The 26,135-nt window shown below is 41.7% G+C and overlaps 1 protein-coding gene across 2 annotated transcripts in view; it reads right to left on the bottom strand.

Moving 5' to 3' along the window:
• The window catches only part of xrcc4 (X-ray repair complementing defective repair in Chinese hamster cells 4), a 41,026-nt gene that overhangs the window by 14,130 nt on the left and 761 nt on the right, over positions 1-26,135 (bottom strand). For both annotated transcript variants that reach the window (XM_031287927.2, XM_031287928.2), the window contains exons 2-6: positions 21,957-22,100; positions 20,338-20,528; positions 10,264-10,430; positions 9,687-9,818; positions 7,411-7,550 (exon numbers count right to left, since the gene is read on the bottom strand). In XM_031287927.2, the coding sequence (XP_031143787.1) occupies positions 7,411-7,550; positions 9,687-9,818; positions 10,264-10,430; positions 20,338-20,528; positions 21,957-22,098 (772 nt within the window). In that variant the 5' untranslated portion in view covers positions 22,099-22,100. The remainder of the gene's footprint in view (positions 1-7,410; positions 7,551-9,686; positions 9,819-10,263; positions 10,431-20,337; positions 20,529-21,956; positions 22,101-26,135) is intronic.

The following is a 26,135-nucleotide window of genomic DNA, read 5'->3' as shown; positions in this document are numbered from 1 at the left end:
CCGTCCGTCTATCCATCTATCTATCTATCTATCTATATAACTATATATACATCTATCCATCTATCTAAGAAAGAAAGAAAGAGACAGAAAGAAAGAGAAAGAAAAAGAGACAGAAAGAAAGAAAAAGAAAAAAGACAGAAAGAGAGAAAGAAAGAAAGAGACAGAAAGAAAGAAAGAAAGAAAGAAAGAAAGAGACAGAAAGAAAGAAAGAAAGAAAGAGAAAGAGAAAGAAAGAGACACAGAAATAAAGAAAGACAGAAAGAAAGAGAAAGAAAGACAAAGAAAAAGAAAGAAAGAGACAGACAGAAAGAAAGAAAGAGAAAGAAAGAGACAGAAATAAAGAAAGACAGAAAGAAAGAGAAAGAAAGACAGAAAGAAAGAAAGAAACAAAGACAGAAAGAAAGAAAGAAAGAAACAAAGAAAGAAAGAAACAAAGAAACAAAGACAGAAAGAAAGAAAGAAAGAAAGAAAGAAAGAAAGAAAGAAAGAAGGAGAAAGAGAAAGAGAGGTGATTGACCTGTTTGGATAATTTACACTTCCTAAACTGGGAAGATTCTTCTTTACTTTCAATTCTTTAACTACATGTTCCTGAAGATACTTACAGACTTTTACTGAAGTTACATTTTAAATGCAGGACTTTTACTTGTAACAGAGTACGTTTACAGTGTGGTATTAGTACTTTTACTGCAGTAAAGGATCTGAATACCTCTTCCACCGCTGGCTTTCCCCACCTCTCCCCTGTCATGTACCGCGAGGACAGCAGGGCGAGTTTACGGAACAACAGAGAGGCAGACGGCTCCGACCTCCACCCCCCAAATCAGAGCATTCTCCGGGGATCAAAGGGCAGTGGGAGGACGGTGATAGATGTGGAAACATCCTCAACAAATAGGCTTGCTTATATCAATCACCACTGACGTACAGAATCTCTCTCTCTCTGTTCAATTCGACGACTGGTTTCCACATCGTCTTCCCTGGTTTCTGTGAATAAACTGACAGGAGTCTGTAAAAGCTGTCTGTAAAACTCAAAGACTTGACTCAACACTCAGACCGTTACAGAGCAGGCAGCTGGTGATTCTTTTCCCCTTCGATCGTTTTCTGTGTAGTTTAAGGCCACGTCCACACGTACCAAAACTATCTTTTTTTCCCCCTCATCTTCCCTGGCAGCGTTTCAAGAATATTAGCGTCCAAACGGATCCATTTGTGAATGACTCAACACGCTACTTGAAATATCAAATAGCCTGGAATACCAGGCCTGTAGGTGGCGCTGTTTCTGCTTCAGAAATTCCCCAAAACGGAGAAGAAGAGGTGGAGCATGCGCATAAAAGCTTGTGTGCTGTATACAGGGGGTAAGCTTCGCTTCAGAGCTCTAACCTCCTATGGCGCCATTTTGATGCTACCAAGCCATCACCTCCCGTTAGCATCCCACTGACTGCCATTCATTTTGACGTCACTTTGACAGAGAATAACTTTACATCTGAAGAGTTTAAAGACTCTATTTCTCCATTGTTTATTTCTAAAGAAACACAACAATGTATAAAAGGCTCCATTACCTTGTACCTCACGTTATGGCTCCGTAGCAGACGTTTTTATAAAAATAGACTAACGATTGGGTCATAACCACGAGACTTACTGTCTCATAGTAGAGGAATTACCGTATAGTACAGGAGAAGCTCTCAGGCAGTTTGGACTTCCATTAGCTGTTTAAGTTTAATTGTTTAATTACTAATGTTGTTAGCATTACATGGGTCTGGTTTCTCAGGAAATTTAAAGCCAGACTGTCATGGCGGCTCGTTCAGAATACGATCTCATGTTGGACTAAAATAGTTCACCGAAACGTGTTTCTGAAAACATTTGAAGAGAGAAATAGGCCGTGCAGTTGCTGAATCTGTCTTCATCTCAGATCAACAAAGGTCAGTTTAAAAGATTTATCAGATTTTGAGAGACTCTAGTCACGCTCATCCCGCTCCCCGTTTCCTGGTTAGCTCTCCACCAATCAGATGGGTCATTGAGTTTGACTGCCGGCAGTGCCCGCCCCGCCGATTCAACATGTCAAATCGGCCAAAATGAAGGACGACGGCCCCTCGGACGGACGACGGCACGGAACACACCGAACAGACTCGAGTCACCGACCTCCCAGACTGTCCAACGGCCGATTATCGGCTCGGTGTGTAGTAGGCTTAAGATATCATACGAATTGGTGTGCAAGTTTTTGTACGATATCATACGAACCCGTTCATGAGAACGCGTTGTGTGTGCAGTTGTGACAGTCGTGCACATATCGCTAGGACACTTACACACAGAAATACAAAGTACCAAGAAATGAGTTTCCCCTGACTTTTAACTGGGTGGAACCATTAAAAGGTTTCTATACACACGCACGTTCATGTTTTGTTGTGTGGATATTTCGGTAAAGCCTCTCTGACCAGCAGCAACCAACGCTCTCCACACATACACCACACAAAACAAAGCCATGCACACACAAACTGAAACCCAGAACTTCCTGTAACCTCGCCTCTCTTCCTTCAGTCGGCACGAACTGGCAACACGCGGCCGTCTGAGTCACTGTCGCTCGTGGCAACAGCAACAACACAATCCTGGGGAGCTTTCCCTCATCAGATGGAGGGAAAGACCCGAACAATGGGGACACATACGTCGCTGAAAAGAGCCTTGACGAATCAAACAATTTTGAAAAAAAGCCTTGATGAACCCAACCTGGCTGCGGCCGATTCAACATGTGTGAGAAAGTGGAAAAATCAGGGGCGTTAACAGCTGAAAGGAGGGGAGAAAAATCCCCCTAAAAACCTGTCTCACAGCTCTGCTCAGCTCCATGAGATGTACATTTGTGTACTTTTGGATATATTGTTGAAGAACGTAGAGCTGCTCTAATCAATATTTTAATAATCAATAAAGTTGTCACTTCGAAAAAAGCGACAAAAAGGGACAAAATCCATCAGATATTTATATTTGTCATATAACGTGTATGAGAAAGTGGAATAAAAGCAAAAAAAAAAGTGACAAAAAAGTGACAAAAAGTGAAAAAAACCGACAAAACCCATCCGATATTATATATTTTCGAGTCTGGAAATAACAATCTTGATGAACCCAACCTGGCTGCGGTTGTTTGAACATGTGTGACAAAGTGGAAAAAAGCTACAAATATTTACAAAAAAAGGGATCAAAAAGTGACAAAAAAGCTATTTATTGATATTATATTATGATAGATATTTGATATTTTTTAGTCTGGACATGAGGGGGAAAAAAAAAAACTAAAAACTTTGACATGTATGAGAAAGTGGAAAAAAGAAAAAACAAAAAGTGACAAAAAAGCGACAAAAATTCATCCGATATTTGATATTTTTGAGTCTGGACATAACAATTTTGAAAAAAAGCCTTGATGAACCCAACCTGGCTGCGGTTGTTTGAACGTGTGTGAGAAAGTGGAAGAAAGCAAAAACAAAAAGTGACAAAAAAGTGACAAAAATCCTCCGATATTTGATATTTTTTAGTCTGGACATGAAAAATTTAAAAAAAAATAAAGCCTTGGAGAACCCAACCTGGCTGCGGTCGTTTGAACGTGTGTGAGAAAGTGGAAAAGAGTGACAAAAAGCATTAAAAAAAAAAATTGGGTCACTGTCTGCGGTGGAAAAATCAAGGGGCGTTAACACTCCCCTAAAAGCCCATCTCACAGCTCCGTTTGGCTCCCTGAGAGGTACATCTGTACATGATAGGTAACTGATGTTGTAACACACACCTACATCCATCCCTCCGCCCTCCTGCTGCGGAGCCATTCATTCTCCCCCACGGCCCGTCTGGCTGATGAAGTGGAACGTCAAAGTTATGAAGCTGCATGTATTTTAAGGTGTTTTGGGAAGTGGGCTAACGGAGGCCCAGGACTCTGCATTACATAACTCCTCAGTTATGTCATGGTTACTTTCTGGGTACGAATAACACACAGAGAGTCAGCGATGGTGCAAACACACTCGGCTCCCGTGACAACAGCTCCCGGAATAAATCATATTCATGGTTATATTTTACAAAATGTGATTTTTAAAAAGGGTAATTTCAAGTTGTTTTTTTCAACCTGGATGCTATTTTCCCATGCATTGGTGTTTAAGTGACTAAAAAAATATTTGAAATTGAACAGTATCAGTTAGTGTCCTCTAAAAGTCCTGGTTTTGCCACTGACAGACTCAGATTTGTTTAACAGGAAAGCCCCAAAATCACCATCACCAAACCCACCAGACTCCATGTAAATAATCATTACTTTTAGCGTGTATAGAGCCAGCATATCTTCACATGTAAATGGGTGAATTAAGGGTTTATTTCAACCAAACCAGAGTGGTGATTGTTGGAACAGTGGAAAGATGAACCAAGACGGCTTTTGATAGTTTTATTTAGTTTCTGTCGACTTTGAATGAAGTGTGTTTTACGATGATAAAAGTGCAGATTATTTACATGGAGTCTGGTGGGTTTGGTGATGGTGATTTCGGAGCAGTTTCTGGTTAAACAAAAAGGATCTTACTCTTTAACAAAAGGTCTATCTCTGTAGGGATCCTTTCCATAATGTTGTCAGACACTTAGAATAATAATCTGAGCCCGTCAGCTGCAAAAACAGAACTTTTAGTAGACGGGAACTGACGCTGAACATTTGCCTGTTAACGTTACATTGCAGCTTGTTTCGTCTCGCTTCAAACTGGACCAGTTTCAAAGATTATTGTTCCCATCAATCACTAAGACCCAGGTTGAAGAAAAAAAAAACATTTAATGTGAAAATACTTGGACGACGTTTGTGGCACAAATTATTATGGTGTTAGTATTTGTGGTCAGTGATGTCACAGCAGGTGTTTTCCATCAGCCGTGAAAGGCGGAACACCTGCAACTTGTGTGATTTTCTGCCTACTTATTTTGAATATAATGTTGACCTACACGTTCAAATGTACTTTCTGTAGATGATGCGTTTAAAGTTGACGTAGACGTAGGATAATGGAGACAAGGTCACTAATGTTCAGGAAAAGTTCCCCTTCTAAGGAATGTTGAAAGAGCTGGAAATTGTGTCGCAATTTTGGGGAGTTTACACTTTTACTTGTGCAGCACTTTAACCAGAGGGGAGGAACTCATCAGTGAAGTGGGATGTTGTAGAATTTAAATGGGATTCAAGTCTTAAAAATTGCTCTTTTCTGGTCTCAAAACCCTTTGTGAACATCCTTAAAACAGCCAAGAGAAACATCAAAGAGGCTCAATCCCAAAATCAACCGGGTAGAGAGTCTCGGTTCCAAAATAGGATTTCTGCATTCAGGGTTTTCTCCATCAATCTTTCTGAGAAGCTAAAACATTTTGTTCATGTAGAATTTATGCACTTCGTCATTTAAAGGCAAGACGCTACAGGGAAATAGTCTCAACGCTAAGGTTTTGAAATCACTTGTTTGGTATGGCAAGTAAAAAAAGAAAATCTACTTGCCTGAAGTCAATTTTTATTGGCCTCTATAGAATCTTTTTTTTTCGAGGAAAAATGTCGAAAACCCCCCGGGAAAAAACCTTGTCAAAATGTGTTAAAAATGTAAACAAAAAAACATAAAAAAATATGTAAAAAATGTCAAACTTCGGAGGAAAAAACCCGTCAAAAACAGGAGAAAAACGTCAGAAATGTAAACAAAAAAAGTCTAAAAAAACGTCGAAAAAATATTGAAAAAATGTCAAACTTCAGAGGAAAAAAAACCTGTCAAAAGCGTAATACATGTAAACAAAAACGTCAAAAATAATTTGGGAAAAAAAGTCAAATGAAAGCATCAAAAGTGTACAAAAAAAAAAAAAACGTCACCAGCATCGAGCGCCAACTCAGTTGTTGATTGGCCAACGGCACGTTCAAATCATGTGATTAAGATACGACGCCAGAATCATGGGTTTTTATATTTTTATATTTTTATATTTTTATATTTTTATATTTTTATATTGTTATATTGACTTGCCCGACGCGGTGTTTTATTTGCTATCCTTATTGTTGAACCCTGATAGGTTAATATTTAAACAGATATCAGCATGAAACTTCCCCAATATCTAAAATGTTACGTCTAAACATGCAACTGACGCCGTATCTTTTTAAATATATGCTGAAGTTAACCCTTGGGTTGTTAAAGTTTCTTTATCGGAAATATGTTCTGCCATTCAAAATAAAAAAATGTTTTCAAACTGACTAAACGTTGACATATACCAGTCTGTGATAATCCATCAACATATATTCATCTGATCTTCACTACAGTGAAAATAATTCATAGTTTCTGCCTATTTTACTCCAAAATAAGGTATAATTTAATGTACAGTAAATGTGGCTTATTAGCCATAAATTAAAAACAAGAAATGTAAGTGTAAAACTATTGGTAATAAGTTGGAATGAAGTTGGCTAGAAGGTGCACAATATAATTGGGTGATACTATACTTTATTGCCATAAAAAAGGCAAAACAGACCGGGAGTTAATTTTGTTGCATGGTTCAAAATTCTTTTTTTCATTTTGTTGACATAGCCAAGTCAAAGTTTTTACAGAGGGGATTTTAGATATCTCTTTTTATTACTCCTTAAATCAGAAAAATACAATGTTGACACAAAGAGAGACAGCCAGCGTGACTTTGTGTAATCCTACGTACCTGTGTACAGTAAGTAAGAAGACATGTTTAACCACAACATGTAAAATAATACTGTTATATTATATTAAAACAAGCTCAGGAAATTAAATCGTTCAGTATTTATTGAAACAAACTTCCAAAACCAACCAGGGTTTTAAGGAGGGCTGGGTACCGAATTCAATACTTTTTTTAGGCACCGACCGAATTCCTCTTAAAGTATTGAGTATCGGAAAAATGCCTTGTCATTAAATACCCAATTCCAATACCTAATGAGTAAATCGCATCACTGCAGTGAGCCAATCAGCATGCAGCATGCTTCTAGCAAGATCTAATAAAGATTGTGATTGGCTGTCTAACGTTACACAGAGACGGGGCTCACGTAGTAGGAGCTGAAACATAAATAAAAAGATTTCTGCCGTAATGTGTGATGTTGTCATTTCTTTTTGTTAAAATGGATTTTATAAAATGGGTGTCGAATAAACAATCGTTTAGGAACCGGTATCAAAGTCACGGTATTGGAATCGCAAAAAGAATTGGACCGATACCCAGCCCTAGTTTTACCAGAAAGAAGAGGAAAAACTGAGCATTCAGTGGATTGTTTTTCAATATATTAAAATGAAAATAAGGTCATAAACATGAGGAGAAAAACTGAACTAAAAGGTAAAGAAGTCTGTTTGATACAGAGGAACTAGTTTGCTTTGACGATTCACATTTAAGGGGTTATAACGGAGGTCAGATGATGCAAACGAACAGACGCAGGAGTCTGCGATGCGTCATGGAGAGCAGGCTTACCCCGGGTCGATGACGTGGAAGCTGCTGCAGTCGACTTCACTTCCTCCGGCTCCTCATCGGTACTTCCTGCGTAGTCATCCTCTTCCTGACTGGCCGTCCGGTCCGATTTGACTGAATCCTCCTTTTTCTTACCCTCCGAACTACAACACAGACCACATTCATTTCAGTTTTACAAATATTAAAACACAGTAGTTTAAAAAATAACCACCAAACTTTCCTAAAATGAATAAAACAGTAATTAAATATCATGACTTTTACAATAAAAGAGATGAATCACAGAATTGCTGCGAATCACAGGAACCAGCGTCAGAGTCTTGAGCAACTTCTTGAGCAACTAGATTAGAAACGTTTTCAAACGTACATTTATGTGTTGAAACATTTCTATAAAAGATGAGTAGTTTTTCTTCTCCTTTTTTTAAATGTTACTTTATTGCTTGTGACCTTAAAGCGTAACTCTCGCCAAAATGCAACCTAGGGTCTTTTTGTGAATGTACCAGAGTCAAAAGTTTAAAAGCATATTTAGGCACACAATGGCTGACAGATATTATGTCCTGCCTAAAGCGTGGAAAAATGAAGTTCTCACTTCAGCATTCAAACGCAAGGTTTCGGAAAGCATGGGGACCTTTTCTGAACTCATTCCAGGCTTTATAAATACTTATTAATCAAGCACAGGTTAATGGAATTACAGTCTATCCATTCACTTATCGTGGATTATCATTGTGACAGGCTGATACTGACATATGCTCACTGGCAGTGATTTGGGAGGGAGTATTTTGAGAATTTTTATCTTTTTTTATTGTTTTTGGTTTTTATATACAGTATGTGGCATACACTATTTTTTATTTATTCCTTTCATATAACCTGTCTTTAACAAATTGACAGTTTTTTATGTTGTTATACTGAAAACTAAATAAAAAGATTTTGATTTAAAAAAGCATAACTAACATAACATAAACGCCACTTTTAAGATTGACCGTATTTTCGTTTTTCGGTCAAATGGTGTTTTGAATGGGAGTGCTCGGGGCACTACTATGATCGCATCAAAATAGCTATTTTTAAAACACTAAGAAGGCTCGACACAACATGAGACTTTCACCATAGTGTCGATCTCCGAGTGCGAATGAACGGACTCCAGAGGAGGAAATGTCATTCTAGTATGAGGCTCCTTTTTCAACTACAAGGTCGATATTGTTTTTCACTAACGACTAAACAACTAATTATCCGTGCATTTATATGGAACTAAGCTTTAGGAGCTTTCCATCTTTACTCTCCTCCCTGTTGTGTTGCATTTGGAGATCGACTCTTTTTGACTGGCGAGATGGCGGATAGCGTCAACAACAACAGCTACAGTGATGTTGTCAATGCTTTGGTTAAGGTGTAGGTGGGGGTGGCAGTAGCTCAGTCCGTAGGGAGTTGGGTATGGAGCTGGGTTGGGAACCAGAGGGTCGCAGGTTCAAGTCACAGTACGGACCAAAGTACAGAGTGTGGATTGGTAGCTGGAGAGATGCCAGTTCACCTCCTGGGCACTGTACCCCCCCACCCCCCCAACCGCTCAGGGCGCTGGTCCAGCACTGGCAGCCCACTCACATCTCTCCATTTGTGCCTGAATAGGTCCTATTTCAGGCCTGTGTGTAGTGATTTCTAACAAACAGAGTGTAAATTGTAATTTCCCCACTTGGGATCAATAAACAGTATAAATTAGAGCCCCTGGTGATCTCCATGTTGTGTCCAGCCTTCTTAGTGTTTTAAAAATAGCTATTTTGAGGCTAGCATAAAAGTGCCCCTAGCTCTCCCATTCAAAAGGCCATTTGACCCAAAAACGAAAATACGGTAAATCTTAAAAGTAGCGATTCCGTCCTAAATATGCTTTAAAACGAAAGTTTGACTCGGGTACATTCACAAAAAGACCCTAGGTTGCATTTTGGTGAGAGTTACGCTTTAACACGCCAGGGGTGTGACGAATAGACAACATGGAAATGTTAAATAATCTCCTGTGAATATTTTGCATCAAAACTATTTATAGATGTAAATAAATAAATAGTAGATATATTTAAGCTTAGCGCCGATTCACATTTCAAAATCCATTTTTTCTCTTTCTCAAAATACGAGAATAAAATATGACTGGAATATATTTTTAGGACGTTATGTGCAAAACAGTTGAGCATCAATTAAAAAAAAACCTGCACCATTCAAAGTTTAAGTACTTCTCGGTAAAGCTAATTTTTAAGGAGATATACACATGGTGACGGGGTAAAGAACTACATGTCTGTAGTTACCTGGTTTCCTGCAGGTGTGTGACAGCTTCCTGTAGACTTCGGATCTTAGCTTTCTTCTCATTCAGGACCAAAACAAACCGAGAGTACAGCTCTGTTTCCAGGGCTTCTTTACCCTCGACGTAACGCTTCAGTCTTAAAACATACAGAAACACACAAACACACGCTAATCTTAAAATCTTTCTTCATCAGAAAATATCCTGGAGGACATTCATAGTACACAAATGTTCCCTTTAGGAACTAACAGGCGAAAATATGTTTTAAAAAAGTATGTTGCTTTACTGTAAATAACAATTTCTAAAAATGTCTCCAAACTTTCATAAATTCATGAAACTTCGGACGCTTCCGATGTGGAAATCATACACTACTAAAATGCTGTTAAATGCACCACTGAAAGTAAAATCCTAGCGTTTCAATAAAGTAGATGAGAGCGTTTCAGTAGCGTATATGAGAGTGTTTAGCTGTGAGAGATTTTCACTTGTATGTGTGTGAGGTAATTGTGAATTATGTCCCAGATGGCCCCTCATAGAAATCACCACCAACCCTGCCGGGTTCTGGTTGTTCTGTGTTGTTTGTTTACTCTGCAGTGATGCGTTGCTGTTCTTGTCTCAGTCTTTGGTTCTCCTCGTCCAGTTTTTGGTTAAGGTGCTCCAGTTTGTTTCCCTGCTGCAGGCTGTGGATCAGGAACTCTCTCACTGCCTCCGCCGGCTCCGGGACGGCCTTCAGCAGAACCGAACCCAACCGGAACTGGAAGAAGGGAACGGAAATGAATCAGAAAACGCTGAAACATCTATTGTAGTCCAGGCTTTACTCCCATGACGAAAGTGCGTCACTTTGTAACACACATTATAATGCTCGCCTAGCTGCTAGCGTGGCACGCCCTCATACTCTGCTTCTGACTGGCTAGTAGTCCTTGCCTAGCTACTGTCAGGGCACGCCCTCATACTCTGCTTCTGACTGGCTAGTAGTCCTTACGTAGCTACTGTCAGGGCCCTCATACTCTGCTTCTGACTGGCTAGTAGTCCTTGCCTAGCTACTGTCAGGGCACGCCCTCATACTCTGCGTCTGACTGGCTAGTAGTCCTTACATAGGGACTGAGCATGTGCGACTCCCAACAAAGATAGAACAGAAGTGAGAGGTCTCACTCTGTAGCTAAAACAGAGAGCTCAACACACAGGGTGAAAAGAGGAGCTGCAGCAATGTGCAGTACAACAAAAATATGGTGTTTTTTGAAAATTAAACCATGTAAACCTATTCTGATATAACCTCTAAATACAAAAGGAGCATAATATGAGCACTTTAAATAAATTAAAATTGCCATTATCTTGTTTCAACATATGGATGATCATTTCTGGAAATCTGTTCTTGGAAAATACAGAATTATTTGTTATCTGTTGATTGTTGGCGCAGACGATGCAAGAAAATGTTCTGTTTGAACAGACAATAACTATTTATTATTATCTTCTTTATCTTCACTTCAGCTTTTCTAAGAATGAATACCTCCAAATGGATTTTTAAGATGATATAAAGACTATGACTTGAAAACAAATAAGCAACGCAGATGCTGAAGACCTGTAAACGATGCTGACCAATCAGAGCGGAGTGGGCTTTTTTTTGGGAGGGGGGCTTAAAGAGACAGGCGCTAAAACAGTGTGTCTCAGACAGCAGGGGAATACAGGTATATTCAGACAGACAGTATGAGAAAAATAGTGTTTTTTGAACATTAAAGCATGTAAACATGTTCTAGTAGAAGCCCAAAATACAAGTATGAACCTGAAAATGAGCATAATATGAGCACTTTAAAGATGTTCAGAGTATCAAACAACAAAATACAAACAATCAGAAACACACCCACCCACCCACCTACCAGACCAACACTTCGCCAGTCACTTTATATATTTACCTGAAAGGAGAATGAGATAAAAAAAAAGAATGACAAAATAATATATAAGGAATATACAATGTATTATGGGGTTACATACTATACTTTGCTTCCATTTTCTCTAAAAATGTCAAGAAAGGCTGCGAATAGTAAGAAACTTCAAAACAGACCCTTGGAGAGTATTATATCTTCTCTAGTTTAATATTATAGATATTATAACTTATCTAATCCACTTAGAATGTGAAGGGGGTTGAAGGGTCTTATCTGACCCATTTCTGATTTAAAATGGTCACTTAGGGACCGCTGTCACCTGGGAAATGTTTACGCACAGATAAGAGGCAGAAAAGCAACTATCACCGCTGACCTCCCGGACTATCAGCTCCCTAAATAACCGACCTTTTACAAGGGGAGACGCAGCTGTGTGTCTGCAGCTGTGTGTCTATACAGACCAGATAAGAAAAAGGTAAACGGTCAAAATGTGGTCATTGACCTGGCTGGGTGAATTATTTAAGGCGAGACACTTCAGGTAAAAAAAAACATGAACATTTCAGGAAACTTGCAATACAAAAAAATAATTGTGTTAATGTAAGTAATCCACTGGGGAAGTTTCATGTTTTCATATCTATTAGTTAAAAATGTTGACGTGTTGTAGTGTCTTCAAAATGTCTGAGTTTTACAATCCATATCTACAAAGGTTTTGTTCTTAGACTCTGAGCCAGAAATCTCCACTTCAGCAGCACTTACAGACGCCAAATTTTCTGCCTAAAAACCAAAACGTAGCAATGTAAATGTAGCCTTAAACTGAGACATAGGTTGCGTCCGAAATTCCATACTAACATGCTATTTAGTAGGTTAAAACAGTATCTTAGTATGAAACCAATAGTAGCTGAATAGCATACTATTTCTGGTGAAGTATTACAGTATGCAAACGCTGGACACTACGCCCGCATAAGTATCCCACAATGCAATGCGGTAGCAACGACGACATTCTGACAGACTAACGGACAGCAACCAAAGCATCTCTGCAACGTCAAAAACGCTTTCATTTACATTTCTACATATACCAAATCTGTGATCTTTATCACCTGCGACTGTTGGTCTAGTGGCTTTTCTTTTTCAGTTATTTAGAGCGGAGGTCCGTAGACGGGGGGGGGGGGGTTCAGGTGGTGCGAAAGACACTTTTTGTGGGCCACATACTGTAGTTGGCTACATCACTGAAAACATTCCCATCAGGGTCCAAGAAAACATTACCACTTTACACCTCAATGGCCCATAAAGTGAGCTACCTCACTTATAATATCGTCGTAATTTTGTGTCTCAGTTTGTCAACCTATCTGCGAGCTGCTGGAAACCTGCTCGCGAGCTACCGGTAGCTCACGAGCTACTTGTTGGAGACCCACTGCTGTAACGTCTAACATATCAACAATCCACACAACTAACTTTATGCACTCAGTGCAAAATGTTTGATTCGTGTGTGCATGGACTAAAAAAGGGGGTAAATGATCTTGGTAAGCAATTTGACAACATTGTAGTAGAGGGTGACACGGCAGTCAATTGTCGCTCCCATTCCATCCCGAGCCCATGAAAATACTCCCGTCATATCCCGATCACGTGACTGCCCACCCCCACCCCCCAAAAAAAACCCTGTCCTGCAAAATCCCGAGAGAAAGACTCCTAAATCCCGTCCCGCTCCCGTTTCCTTCCCTACGTTGTCTAAAGTTATCAGTCTCTGTCGTGCCCCTGTAGCATGTTTGGTTAATCACAGTCAAATCACTGAGGTTGCCTCGTTCTAAAACGAAATGCCTCGCAATCTTTGGGCGCACTCACCGCATTGCAGCGTCATTTTTTTTTATTTAATCTCCAGCTCCGTCCCACTCCCGCTGATTTCCATGCTCTATTCCTTCCCTATCACGTTACCAACAGTGAAATTGACTCCCATACCGGGAATACCGTGACCCGCAGGAGTCCTGAAAAATGTCACCCTCTACATTGTAGTAAATAGTTTAGGGCAGGGGTCACCAACCTTTTAGAAACTGAGAGCTACTTCATGAGTACTGAGTCATACGAAGGGCTACGAGTTTGATACACTCTTCTAAATTAACAAATTTGCTCAGTTTGCCTTTAGTTTATGATTATTAATGATTAATGATAGTCATCTATGTGAAGACACTGATCACGTTAATGATTTCTCACAATAATTATCAATAATCAATGACTTAACAAGGTGGGAAACAGATAATGTCAATATTCAATTTTCATTTTTAGAACAGGCCTGAGGGCTACTCATGTGGTCCTTGGGGGCTACCTGGTGCCCACGGGCACCGTGTTGGTAACCCCTGGTTTAGGTGCATCAAAAAGCGTGCTCGTTAAGATTCCAGCAGACAAGCTAATCCAGCACAAATGAGTACATAAAGTCACCAAAATTACGTATTTTAACCTCATAATTAAATACAAAATGAGGGAAAAACTGCAAAAAAGGTCCACTAGACAGGCTACGGGCCTGCGTGTTGAGCGTGTAGTGCAGAGCATGACGCTACTATTCACTGCTGGGGTGAAGACACGTCATGATGTGACAGCAACAAACGTCTCATTTTATCCTCATCTTTTATTCGTGCTCCCTCCCTCACATCTTCCTCTGTGTTTCTCTGTCACGTTGGGTAATTCACAAGTGTTTAATATTTGCCAGCTCTTACTTCAGCCCCTCTTAGAAATGTTAGGTGAATAAACATCAGACTAAAATACTGCTGGGAGGTGGAAATAACTCTCCGGAGCTCAAAACACTTCCAGTTGTTGCCTCATCGTTTTTCTCTCGGTCTGCATTTAGATTTTAACCAGAAACGAGAACGCCAGCGGTGACCTGACTACTCACATTAGTTGTGAAGCTGCCGGTCTGAGCATGATGTTGTTGACTGGTGTGAGACACCAGTGGGTTGGCTGGACAGTGTTGATGTTGGCAAGGGTTTTCCTCTGTTGTCATAGAGACGCTACCGTTTTCAAAAAGCTGTTTCTGACTCACACTCATTAACTGCTGGACACTTTTATTTGGGGAGAGCCCTCTGAGAGCAGCTCCACCTATTCTAACTTTACTGCCACCGTGGGTGGATGTTGGTGCTGATAAACTGTAGAGCTGCTGAATATTAAGTCTTTAAAAGTCTCTGCATGTTTATGGGGGAAGAATGGACCTTTATTTATACAGAGTTTGAACTTGCATCCTCGGGGGGTTTGAAAACAGGGGCAGATGCATAGACTGTAGAAGTGAATCCAAAACATCTGGAAAAAGTACACGCAAAATAAATGTTTCCCAATGACAGTTTCTGTCATTTTAGGTAGTTCTGATCACGCTGATGTTTGTTCAAGTGTTCATTTTTCCAATCAGTTTGGTTTTTGTTAGGGATTGACCGATTATCGGCCCGTTTTTTGGCAGTTTGCAGATGATCTGTATCTGTGTTTTATTTGCCTAAAAAAACCGATAAAGTTAATGAATTAAAAATGGTTCTACTTTGGCTCGGCTCCAGCTCTGTGTCTGTCCCTCTGCTTCGGTTTCACTCACCACTGACCGGCAATTTCCACTGGATGCGGAACGTCTCCGGAACGTCGACGGAGTCATTAGGTTTCCATTAAAGTCAGTGTGTGTATTTCCACTGACTGCAGAACGTCTGCGTCCCGACTCCGTCCCAGCTCCGGGGGTCCCAGCCCTCCGGAGCAGATACGCAGAACTTCTATTTTTGCCGGACGCCAGAGAGCTCCGCAGCAATTCAGCACACGGCAGATAGCGCGGGACAGGAAGTCGAGCACAGAAACAAAATAAAAATCTGGTTAATTTTCAAAATAAAATCCACCGTGCTCACGGCGGATCATATCTCCCTGCACTACACCTTGAAAACACAGCTCAGGGTAGTTTCCCCTCTACTCCTCTGGATGGAAACTAACTGTTGTTGGTTTTGTGGTTCTATTCTACGTGAATTCGTGAGATCTCGTGGGTCCTCGTGACTACAGCTGTCAGTCATGGCCGCAGCCGTGCCGCAACAAATCCGGACCTGGTGGGTATGGACGGACGGCGGAGCACGCAGCCGTTCTGCAGCGGAGCCGGTCCACAGACGTTACGCATCCAGTGGAAATTGCCGGTGAGTCTGACTTAATGTCCCGCCCACAACACTATCTGACTCTCTGTTACTGGGGATTATGTTCAAAGTTTCTAATTTATGAAATAATTGCTTAAAGCATTAAACAAAGTTTTGTGTTGAAGTTTGTAACAAATCCAAACTCTTAATTTTGACTTAAAGGTACTCTAAGTGATGTTGGGTGATGTCGCTTCTTGTTGACGATCGAAGTATTTTCAAACAAAACGAGGCTTCCTCGCCCCTCCCTCCTCCTCATCCCGTCCCCTCCCTTCCGCGCACTAACCCCCCCAAACCCCACCGCCAACTCCTTCTTGTCGGTTATTGGCAGGAACACTGTTTGTTATGTTTGGTGGTGCAGGTTGGCACAGTTTGTTTTTGTTGCCGTTTGTGGACAGGCAGCTAGCAGATAGTGAGGAGATGTTTTTTACAGTGTGTTCAGGGGACAGGCAGCTAGCAGATAGTGAGGAGATGTTTTTTACAGTGTGTTCAGGGGACAGGCAGCTAGCAGATAGTGAGGAGATGTTTTTTACAGTGTGTTCAGGGGACAGGCAGCTAGCAGATAGTGAGGAGATGTTTGCTGGATGTGACAAAAAATGTTGTAACCCAAAGTGATATCGCTTAGAGCACCTTTAAAGATTTTCATTTTAACTGTACATGCATAGTGGTCCACATATCAGTTATCGGTTTCATTAACTACTAATAATCGGTAGTGGCCTTGAAAAACCAGTAACAAAAACCTAGTTTTCGATGTCTACATACAGTAGACATCGAAGGGGGCTTGAGCAACTGTCCTTTTTCTGGATTTCCTTTCTGAAATAAATTTATATATTCCTGTTTGCGCACACCGTCAAATTAATATATATTTATTGAATAAACAATCTAAATATCAGGTCAGTTTACAAGATAACCTTTGTGGGATTGCAGGGACCCAGGTTCTGCTCAGCCTGAGACTACCTGTAACACCTGTGCGTGTGGGAGTCTCACTTTGGGCCTCTTTCGGTGTGTTGCAGCTTTAACAGGAGCTGCGATTAGAGAGGAATGACCCAATATTAGGCTGAAGCCTTTCATTATGACTCATAACTTCATGACACAAGAATTACTGTAGCTTTTTAGAAGAGAGAAGAGCAACCCTGCGATGACACACACAGCACACTTCTGTAAATCTAATGTTTCTAACTCGCAGTTTGTCAAAAAAGAAACCGTCATTTCCCCCATTCCCCAGTTTTTTCTTTTCTTTACAGCAAACAGACGCACTTAGGTTTCCATTCTGTCATAATTACCGTGGCAACAAGGTTTTGTGTCTCCATCATGAATGAGTGTGTTCACCCCTGAACACAGAGGCTGTGTCTCATTCGTCAGTGCACTGCTAATGTGCACTGACCACTTACTGCCGTAGTGCCCACTTTGGATGGTTAGTATTGTCCCAAAAGGAACACTTACCGGAAATGACGAGCGGTCGGCTCGGCGCCTCTCAAAATCTGACGGAAATCTTTTAAACTGACTTTTGTCGATTCAGCAACTGCATGGCCCATTTCTCGCTTAAAATGTTTTCAGAAACACGTTTCGGTGAACTATTTTCGTAAAATACGAGATCGTATTCTGAACAAGCCGCCATTATGCTCGGTTGTGAAATCCAGGAGAAGCCAGACCCACGTGATGCGTTCGACCAATCAGCTGCCGGTCGACGTCCCTGGTCCCTCCCCTTTCCGCTTTGTAGTCAAGATGGCGCCCGTCGTTCCACACTGAACTTTTTGACCGTTTTTAGGGGATCATCCTGGTACTTTCAGTGCTCTGACTTTTTGCGTTATCTACACGATATACTTAAAACTAAGTGTTTGAAGTGTGCAAGTAGGCGGTTTGAGACACAGCCAGAGACTGTGTTTCTCACACCAGAGGAAATACATTAAGATACATATGTGTTTAGTTTGTTTCATAAAAGGTTTCCTAACATCTCCCGACATCCACACAAATCAAAAGCAACAATGCCTCTACTGTAATCAGGGCCGAATTGTGTAAAAGAATAATGAATCAATTAATTTTAGCATATGTTTTCTCTTTGGTCTGTCGGTAAATAGTGAAAGATCTCTCCGTCACAGATTCCCAAAAGCCGTTTTTTCTTTTTAACCCTTGTGTTGTCTCTCCATTGCCTATGAACTTGTTTGTTGAAAATTAACACTTTTTTTAGACGTTTTTGACACACACAGACACACACACACACACACACACACACACACACACACACATGCACAGAGACACACACAGACAGACACACAGACACACACACAGACACACACACACACATACATACACACACAGACACACGCAGACACACACACACACACGCACAGAGACACACAGACAGACACACAGACACATGCACAGACACACACACACACACAGACACACGCACAGACACACACACACAGACACACACACACAGACACACGCACAGACACACACACACTCACAGACACAGACACACGCACACACACACGCACAGACACACACAGACACACACAGACACACACGCACAGACACACACAGACACAGACACACACGCACAGACACACACAGACACAGACACACACACACATACACACACACACAGACACACGCAGACACACAGACACACACACACACAGACACGCACACACACACACACGCACACACACACACACGCACACACACACACACGCACACACACACACACACACACACACACACACACACACACCTTCATCAGGTAAATTTCAATCAATTTACCTGATGAAGGTCTACGACCGAAACGTTGTATTTTTCTAAATAAATTATTGCTTGTGTAATGGTCAGTGTGCGGGAATATCTCTCAACAATGAAAATTGCCACTGCTTAATTTGAGATTTTAAATGGTTCAGACGCTGCTGAACGGGTGGTGGCACGTTTTAACCCTGAAGATAAAGAAAAAACATCCTCTGGGAACAAAAATGAAAATCTGGCCAATAGACGAAGATGTTTTGCTCTGAAGCGTTGGATTGCGTCCTTCGGCCCCGAGAAGCTCAACTAAATGATGAAGTAGAGCTGGGGAGAGAACATTCAAAGCCAACGATGCATTATAACAGGCATACTTCCTACGTGATAAATAAATGAAGGCGCTGATCTGTAAACAGTTTGCTGCAGCTGCACATGATTTCAAACACATGAAAACTCACATCCGAACAAACGCAACAAGGAATAGCCATTTAAAAAGGCTATCCACACGTGATTCTGCCTCGCTGTTATTGTATTAGGTCAGTTACTTTAGCCACAGGTCGGCGGTGAGGTAACGCCACTCAGGTTTCACATTTCACACTCTATTCATCACTTCCTCGGCTCAGTCAGGAGATCAAAACAGAGCTTTTCTCTGGAGCTTTGGAGACTTCCAGCGTAGATTAAAGTCCCGTCATGTGAACCATCAACAACTCTTAATGTCAACAAGCAACTCACATTTTACTGAGAAAGCTGCAATTAACTTTGGGGCTGGTCCGCCGGGAGCAGTGTTGTAGTAAAGACCACCTAAACCAGGCACCTGGGTAGCTCAGTTGGTAGAGCGGGCGCACATAGAGAGAGGTTTACTCCTCGACGCAGCGGGCCGTGGGTTCGACTCTGACCTGCGGCCCCTTTGCTGCATGTCATCCCCCCCCTCTCTCTCTCTCCCCTTTCATGTCTTCAGCTGTTCTATCAAAAATAAAGGCCGAAAATGCCCAAAAATTAACCTTTTCTATACATCAAACGCTTTTTTGACAGCCGACCAATGACAGGCGGAGTAGCCAGACCTGTCGTTTCCATGACAACAAGAAAAAATGGAGTCAGAGCACAGGGAGTTATATGATATGAGCGGGTGCTCCCTGTACAGGGAACTCTCATTTGTTTATCTAACGTTAGTCTCTTTCTCTCTCTCTCTCTCTCTCAACTTTGTCAACTTTGTCTTGTCAAAAAAGACGCCAAGTGTGACTACAGTTTTTTTCAACCTGGACCCTATGTTCCTATGTTTTTGTGTCTAAGTGACTGATGAGAACAACAATCTTTGACATTGGTCCAGTATTAAGCGAGATCGCTGCAGTCGGCAGCGGAGAAACAAGCTACAATGTAAGTTAATAGGGCAATTATCCAGCTTGTATTTACCTTCACAAAAGTGCTCGTTTTGCCGCTGACAGACTCAGATTAATATTCTAAGTGTCTGACAACATTATGGAAAGGATTTCTAAGGAGGTCGACCTTTCTGTTAAAGAGTAAGATCCTTTTTTTAACATAAAAACATCCACAAAATTGTGTTCGCTAAACCCACCAGACTCCATGTAAATAATTTCATCTATTTATCAAATCATTTTAGCATCGTAAAAATACACTTCATACAAAGTCGACAGAAACAAAATAAAACTATGTAAAGCCGTTTTGGGTCGTCTTTCCACTTTTCCAACCATCACAACTGTAGTTTTGGTTGAAATAAACACATAGTTTACAGATTTACATGTGAAGATTTGTTGGCTCTACACATGCATAAAGTATTGTTTTTTTAAATGGAGTCTGGTATCTCATTCACAGACTTTTGACTGGTAATATACTATAAAGACTATTTTGTCCTTGGTGTGTGTGTGTGTGTGTGTGTGTGTGTGTGTGTGTGTGTGCCACTCACAGAGATGTCCTTCTGAACCTTCTCGTACGCCAGTGTGAGCGCGGAGCGGCGGTCGGGTGGAGACGGCGTCAGCGTGAAGCTGTACGTGCCGGAGCTTTCAGTCTCGGTGAGCGCCTGCTCCAGGTCCTGGATGTACCTCTCCGGCTGCATCTCCAGCTCCTCCGCCTCCTGGCACACTGCTGCCTCGCTCACTAGAAAGGCACGGAGAGAAATTGTTGGAATTACAAAAGGACAGAATCAGAGTATAATCAAAGTATAATAAGTAAGTATCGATAACAATAAGCAGTATAAAGAAATGAGGATAGTGGAAAGTTTGAAGAGACTTCAGACTGTTGTAGGGGAAACTCATAAATCTTCTGAGTGAAACTGAAAAGGTCAACGACACTCTAAAATGTTCCCAGATGAGGTCAGAACGGCATGTGTGTGTGTGTGTGTGTGTGTGTATCTGTGTGTGTGTGTGCGTATCTGCATGTATGCTTGTGTGTGCGCATGTGTGAATCTGTGTGCATGTGCGTGTGTGTGCCTGTGTGTATCTGCCTGTGTGTATACGCATGTGTGCATGTATCTGCATGTGTGTATCTGCCTGTGTATGTGCATGTGTGTGTGTGCGTGTTATGCATGTGTGTGTGCATTTGTGTATCTGCCTGTGTATGTGCATGTGTGAGTTAAGTGTGTGTGCATGTATGTGTATCTGCTCATGTTAACAAGTTGATGTTAGTGTTGCATTTAAGTAACAAATATGTCTAAAAAAAGTGTTAATTTTTTGTGTGTGTGTGTGTGTGTGTGTTAGAGCCTGGATTGGGCCGAATTTTTCCGTCCGAACCCGGCCCGAGCCCGACAGAGCCGTGACCGAACCCGGCCTGAGCCCGTCAGGCATTATGATATTTATGTCCGACACAGTTAAAAGCTCGTTGTTTTTTCTCATACTAATGACACATGTACGTTTGTTTGTGTGGAAAGATTTTATTAAGCAACTGTAGGAAGGCATTCAGAAATGTCAACAGATGGTCATCAGCGCACACGGGGGAACAAGCTCACGTTAATAATCTGTTTAATTTAAAATGTTCAATGTGTTAACCTTTCCTGATCGCTTCGATTCCGACCGTGATCAGAAAACCAGGGGAGACTCGTTACCTCCAGGGCCGACGGTATATAACGTCGGGGTTAAAATCCCGTTTCTGGTGAGCAGATGAATGAACTTGGCTTTCAGTCTGGAGTTTATCTCGGACACCTCACACACTGTGTACAAAACTTAAACTGATTCCACCAACTCTGCTCCGGTCACATCTACACGTCTGCTTCCTCTTTCTCTATCTCTCTTCTGCCCACTTTACACACACACACACACTGAGCTCTCTTAAAGGAGCCGCAGCACCATTTTACAACAAATGCCTTATCACGCTGATGTGACCGAGCCCGACCCGAACCCGACCATCATTTCTAAATATCTGTCCGAACCCGGCCCGGCCCGTCGGGTGCCGTCGGGACCCGTCGGGCTCGGGTCGGGTATCCAGGCCTTAGTGTGTGTGGGCCTGCGAACAGGTGAGGCTGTCCAAGTGTCAGGCGAGCATAAATCTTTCAGTTCACACTGGGTGAGGGTTTCTTTTTTTTTTTTTTACCGTCCCCTCTCCAAGCGTCCTGTCCGTCAGTCAGCAGCACCTGGAAGCCCGAACCTAAGCCCCGCCCCTTCCAGTCCACCCGCAGGAAGAAGGAAGAGTCCGGCTCAGATGAGACGTGGACTTCCCGCACCGACACGTGCATACCTGCAGAAAAAAAAACACCACACACACACACACACACACACACACACACAAAGTTAAAGGACTAATGAGTGTTTTTTGTAGTTGGGTCTGTTAGTCATATTCAGTCAGACAGTCTGGCGAGGTCGGTGACTCGAGTCTGTTCGGTGTGTTCGTGCCTGACATGCTCACTCACCCGGAAATGGCGAGTGGATGAGCCTCTCAAAATCTGACTAAAATCTCTTAAACTGACCTTTGTTGATCTGAAATGAAGACAGATTCAGCAACTGCACGGCCTATTTCTCTCTTAAAATGTTTTCAGAAACACGTTTCGGTGAACTATTTTAGTCCAATATGAGATCGTATTCTCAACGAGCCGCCATGACAGTCTGGTTGTGAATTTCCAGAGAAAAAAGACCCACGTGACGCGTTCGTCCAATCAGCTGCCGGTTTTCATTTTCTGGGAAACAATACAGAGAAGCGCCGCCTGCTGCTATGGAGACGTATTACGCGCAGAGCGTACGCTGAAGTCGGCGTCGCCTCAGTGTTTTGAGGCATTTTTTTGGACCTCGAGGACCCGACTGATCAGTCCGACTGACTTTTCTGCCGACGGTCGGCCGTCTGGTTGGTGTGTAACCTCTCTTATGGTGCTTTTCCATTACATGGTACCTGCTCGACTCGCCTCGCCTTTTTTGGTTTTCCATTACGAAAAAAAGTCCCTGGTACCTGCTAACAGGTACTTTTTTTAGTACCACCTCAGTCGAGGTTCCCAGCGAGCTGAGGCGAGCCGAAAAGGTGACGTGAAAGCGACAGACGGGGGTGTCCTGAACAAACCTGCTATTTTTAAACAGTTTAGCCAGCTGTGTGTGTTTTTTTTGCTGCCTCCAGCTTCTTTAGAAACTAAATGTGTCTTCTGGCAACACACGCCTTCCACGTTCTGTGTGTGTGTTGCGTTAGGTCACGGTAGTTTACTGCGGCGCCGCTTGTTTACAGTTCTGCGGAGGCTCCGGCAGAGCTTTCGCCGTATCCTAACTACACACACACATGGCCGGCTCCACGCACACACCAGCGCACAAGTACAAACATCAGGCCACTTTTACACAGGCTACACAGGCTACGGAGAAAGCTCTGCGTGGAGCCTCCACAGAACTGTAAAACAAACTCAAGTGGTCTGATGTTTATATGTGTGCGCTGGTGTGTGCATCGATACGGCATAACGACCAGCCACGCTGAGGCGGTACTAAAATCTGCAACGGAAAACGGACGCACAGTGTGTCGAGTCGAGTCGAGGCGAGTAGAGTCGAGGCGAGTCGAGCAGGTACCATGTAATGGAAAAACGCCATTACTCTGAATCATCTCTGGTTTCTGGCCCACTGGGCGTAAATGTTACTGGTTAAATAGTACGGCTGGGACGATATGCTTTTGTCCCGATTCGATTCTTTCACCATACACGAGTGCCGATTCGATTTGCGATCCTAGAAGTATTGCGATTCGAAAGTATTGAGTAAAAAAAAAACACAATAATACACTTCTAGAGACAATATATCATGAGACATTTCTAAACAACTGACTGTTTTCTAAGAAGAATGAACGTCACATGTCAGTCAGTCAGTCTGACATTTATTTCATTTGTGAGGAAGAGCATAACATGGATTTTCTGCATGTTATGCTTTCGCTCCGTTTGCTGGAAACAGATATGATGTAGTATAAACAGACCGTACCGTATAAACAGAAAATGTTTAGCTGAATCATTGGTAGCAATGTGTAAAGTCAAACAAGTGAAGTCTAAAGAAGATTACGCCCTAGGATGTTTAACCGTTGACAACTGTCCATTCGTCTCTGCAGCTCTAGTCGACCTAAACATCTCTAGCGTGGTTAAAATACTGGAATTAACAAACTTAAAAAGAAGACGGAGATGGATGTGTGTCTTGCTGCAAAGATCAGTGTCTTTAAAATGTAAAAAATGTCACTTTCCAGTAAGAGAAGTTTCTCCGCCGGTGCATGTGCTGTACTTGGTCCTGAAGCAGGTGTTGATAGGATGTAGTTAAAGACGGGGCCGCGGTGTGAGGAACCTGGCTGCTGCGGCCAGTCATTATAGCGTCCTGCTAACTGAGGTGCGAGTGTCCGTGCCGAGCCTGTACTTAGCTCTAATGAGAGGCTGTGTAGCGGAGCATCACAGTCCTTACGGAGACGTGATGACACGGTGGCATGAAGCGGCACTCACCGTGTACTCTTTGGTCATTACACCAACAAACGACGCGGAGGGGAACCCATGTTTAACTTTAACATCCCCCTTCTTCCTTTAGAGTGAGGTCTGTGCATATTTCAGCCAAGTAAACACTTGATTAAGTTGTTCTTTTTGTTGATTAGACTATAATAAAAAAAAAAAATGAATGGCGATGCAATTTTGAACCCTTGTGTTGTCCTCGGGTCAAATTTAAAATTTCAACCAAATTTTCAGAAAAATGAATGCGGATGGTTCCACACAACGCTCTTCACAAGTAAAATAAATGATCAGCCCACTACTTTCTTTAAATTTTGATGTTTTATTAAATTTTACAGCATTCAAAAAAAAAAAACGAAGGAACGCTAAAAAAAAAATTGACAAAAATGTCAGCAAAAGCTTCAAAAACGTGGGGGGAAAAAAAACACAAAAATGTCAAAAGGCGCAGAAAAAAAATTGACAAAAACATCAGGGGGGGAAAAGCAACAAAAGTTTTGAAAAAGACGACCAAAACATTGAAAAAAAAAGTTACATTTTGACCTAGAAAAACAAAAAGTTGCACGGTCAACTGGAAGACAAGACAAGGGTTAAACCTCCTGGTGTCCTCGGGTCAAATTTGACCCATTTTCAAAAGGTTTCTATATCAAAAATTTGGGTTTCTTTCAACCAACATGTCAAAATAAATAACGAGGATGGTTCCATACACTGTACGACGCTCTTCACAAGTAAAATAAATGATCAGTTCACTACTTTCATTGAATTTGGGTGTTTTATTCAATTTCATAGCGTTTGAAAAACATTTTTATAAAAGAACGTTGAAAAGAAGAAGAAAAAACGGCAAAAAAAGTGCAGAAAAAAAATCAACAAAAACATCGGAAAAGTGACAAAAATCATGGAAAGAAATGACAAATATTATGGAAAAAAAATTACAAAAATCATGGAAAGAAATGACAAAAAAACATGGAAAAAAATGTGTCAAAAAATGTGGGAAAAAGTGACAAAAATCATAGAAAAAAGTGACAAAAATCATGGAAAAAAGTGACAAAAATCATGGAAAGAAATGACAAAAATTATGGAAAAAAAATTACAAAAATCATGGAAAGAAATGACAAAAAACCATGGAAAAAATGTGTCAAAAAATGTGGGAAAAAGTGACAAAAATCACGGAAAAAAGTGACAAAAAACGACAAATATCTCGCGATATGTCGCAGCCTTCGGCGATGTGTTTATTGCGCCAGTTGATATTGCGATGAGGATAAAAAAATATATATATATTGTGCATCCAAAGCGGGCAGCAAGACACTCTGCTACTGAGATGCTCCCGGTGTGGTATGGCGCGTAGCGGAGGACGGAACAAAACAGCGGCGCAGACGGATCGCGGCGCAGACGGATCGCGGCGCAGACGGACCGCAGCGCAGACGGATCGCGGCGCAGACGGACCGCAGCGCAGACGGATCGCGGCGCAGACGTGCCCGATGGAGGATCAGAGTTAGGGACTACCTTACCTACAGGCCAGTCAGCAGGGGGTTTATAATTGCTAATAATATGCTGTATTCATGTTAAGGCATTTTCATTTTTGTTAAAAAAAAACTTTCAATAAACTTAATAATTCGGTGCCCCCCTGCAGTAACTCCGAGGACCCCCTAGGGGTCCCGGACCCCCTGTTGAAGACCTCTGGAACGGACCATTAAACACAGAACTGTTTGGATTCTTCCACTTTCTAAAATGGGAGGATTTTTCTGCACTGAGCGCTTTCACTTTTAATACTTTTGATGATACTTACAGTGTGATATTATTAGTACTTTTACTTATCTGAATAACGTTCTTCCACCGCT

Source organism: Sander lucioperca, chromosome 14 (genome assembly GCF_008315115.2).
Source record: "Sander lucioperca isolate FBNREF2018 chromosome 14, SLUC_FBN_1.2, whole genome shotgun sequence".
NCBI classification, from domain to species: domain Eukaryota; kingdom Metazoa; phylum Chordata; class Actinopteri; order Perciformes; family Percidae; genus Sander; species Sander lucioperca.
This window is presented reverse-complemented; position numbering and strand designations above follow the sequence as displayed.